The 1957-nt window shown below is 24.8% G+C and overlaps 1 protein-coding gene across 1 annotated transcript; it reads left to right on the forward strand.

Annotated features, from left to right (window-relative positions):
- Positions 1-299: 299 nt before the first annotated feature.
- LOC127096631 (protein SOB FIVE-LIKE 5) lies at positions 300-1505 on the forward strand. Its single transcript, XM_051035179.1, has 4 exons — positions 300-884; positions 994-1059; positions 1152-1228; positions 1317-1505. The coding sequence occupies exons 1-4, from the start codon at positions 486-488 to the stop codon at positions 1354-1356; spliced, it is 582 nt and encodes a 193-aa protein (XP_050891136.1). The 5' UTR covers positions 300-485; the 3' UTR covers positions 1357-1505.
- The last annotated feature ends 452 nt before the right edge of the window (positions 1506-1957 follow it).

A 1957-nucleotide genomic window follows, 5' to 3' on the forward strand; every position in this document is an offset into this window, starting at 1 on the left:
AGAGCCACGATAGACGATAATTCTCTCGACGGCAGAAATTAATCTTTTATAGTAGAGAAGATCACAATAATCAATTATAGAAACTAGTCTTTCTGACAGTAAAATTCTCCCTCAAATTTTTTTTACACAAGTTGAAAGAGATTTTTTATCCATCTTATTCAAATACTCTTAAATATTGTTTATTTATTTGATATGTATTTTAAAATTACAGAAAATATCAGAGATATTTTTAATAAATTTTAGAAATGACTATTGTAATTTTCAATTAATTTTTTTATCTAACAAAACAAAAATAGAATAAAGACAAAATTTTGTATATGATTTTAATGTGATTCTCTTTGGTTTTTTATCCAAGTTGCTCAACTCCAAAACCAAACACTAATGAAAAACACACACATAATAACAAAGTTCCATTCTATTCATCCTTTTATAACATCTACTACACCTAGTATTTCTTAAATCCATCATCATTCACTAGAAAAAAAATGAACATGAGTGCATTTGATTCTGAATGTAGTAGTGGATGTGAGTCAGGTTGGACTCTATACCTTGAACATTCTTATGGAGAAAATACTAGATTCATAGATGGAACTCAAGGGTATTATGGGAAGTACAAAGACAAAAGAGTCATCACAAATGGTGAAAACTACTCTCAAGATTTATCCATGGTTTCTGACGCTTCATCTGGTCCTCCACATGTTCCTTATGATAATGATGATAATGGTCACTTCAATGAAAAACACAATGGTAATTCCTTAGTGAAACAAAACAACAAGAGTGAAACAAAGAAACAGAAAGTTAGAGAACATGTTGAAGAAGATCAACAGAATCTTCCTTCTTTTCTTCATGATACTGCTAGCTCTCATGTCTTTGACTTTTCAACTGTAAGTTTTCTAATTATTTCATTTTAATTTTATTTTTAGTATTTTAAGAAAATATAATTTTTTTAGTTTTTTTTTAGTATTTAACTTATGCTTTTTGATAATTTTTTAGAACAATGTTATTGAGACAAATCAACAAAATTACTCACAAGGTTACTCAGCAACTAATTATTTTGAGGTATTTATTAGCTTGATTTTGTTCTTTTGGTCTTTGACTATTATAAACTTAATTAATTTAGTCATTGCTAAAATTGTTTAATTTATTTGCAGGGAAGATCTTCCTATCAAGAAGAACAATTTGGTTTTTTACAACAATCTCAATCAGAAAATGAACTTCAAAGCAACAAGTAAGTTATTAATTTTTGGATTAGTGAATTAATTTTTACTAGAGAGTGTGTGTTGAGATTAATCAATTAATTTGTATTCTTTGTTTAGGAGATGGTATGGAAGAAAAAAAGGTTTTGGAATGAGGTGAAGAGAAGAAGAGTTCTATTAATTGCTGCATCTACTTTTGAAGTTACTTTGTCAATGTAATGGGAAACAACTTGTAAGGGCAAGTTGGTCATTTTCTTTTTCTTTAAAAAATGTAATTTTCTTGTTAATTAATGGTGATTATAAGTTAAATATTTCCTAGTCCTTAATATTTTAGTAGAATTTACTATGGGAAATGCTAATGTTTACTCACTCCATTTTTTTATTATAGTCGATACGTATTAAAAAAATATAATAATTTTGATATGAAAAAGAAAAATTAAAAAGAATTTTATAAAATTATTTTTCATTAATAGTATTAAAAAGATAAATTAATATAATTAAAAAAAATAATAAATATTTAAAAATATAATAAAAAAAATAATATCAATGATTCATTAGATTATAAAATAATTTATATTATTTTACAAAATTTATAATAAGAAACAGGGATAATATTTGATAAATTGATTACTAAATACATATTAAAACTATTTTTTTTTCATGTTACTACTTTGTTTTGATAAAATTAGTGAAACTTTTTCACATTAAGAGCTTAATTAGCAGCTAATTTGAGTAATTAAGAAGCTAAGTTCAAATCTTGT

Source organism: Lathyrus oleraceus, chromosome 6 (genome assembly GCF_024323335.1).
Source record: "Lathyrus oleraceus cultivar Zhongwan6 chromosome 6, CAAS_Psat_ZW6_1.0, whole genome shotgun sequence".
In the NCBI taxonomy this organism is placed as follows: domain Eukaryota; kingdom Viridiplantae; phylum Streptophyta; class Magnoliopsida; order Fabales; family Fabaceae; genus Lathyrus; species Lathyrus oleraceus.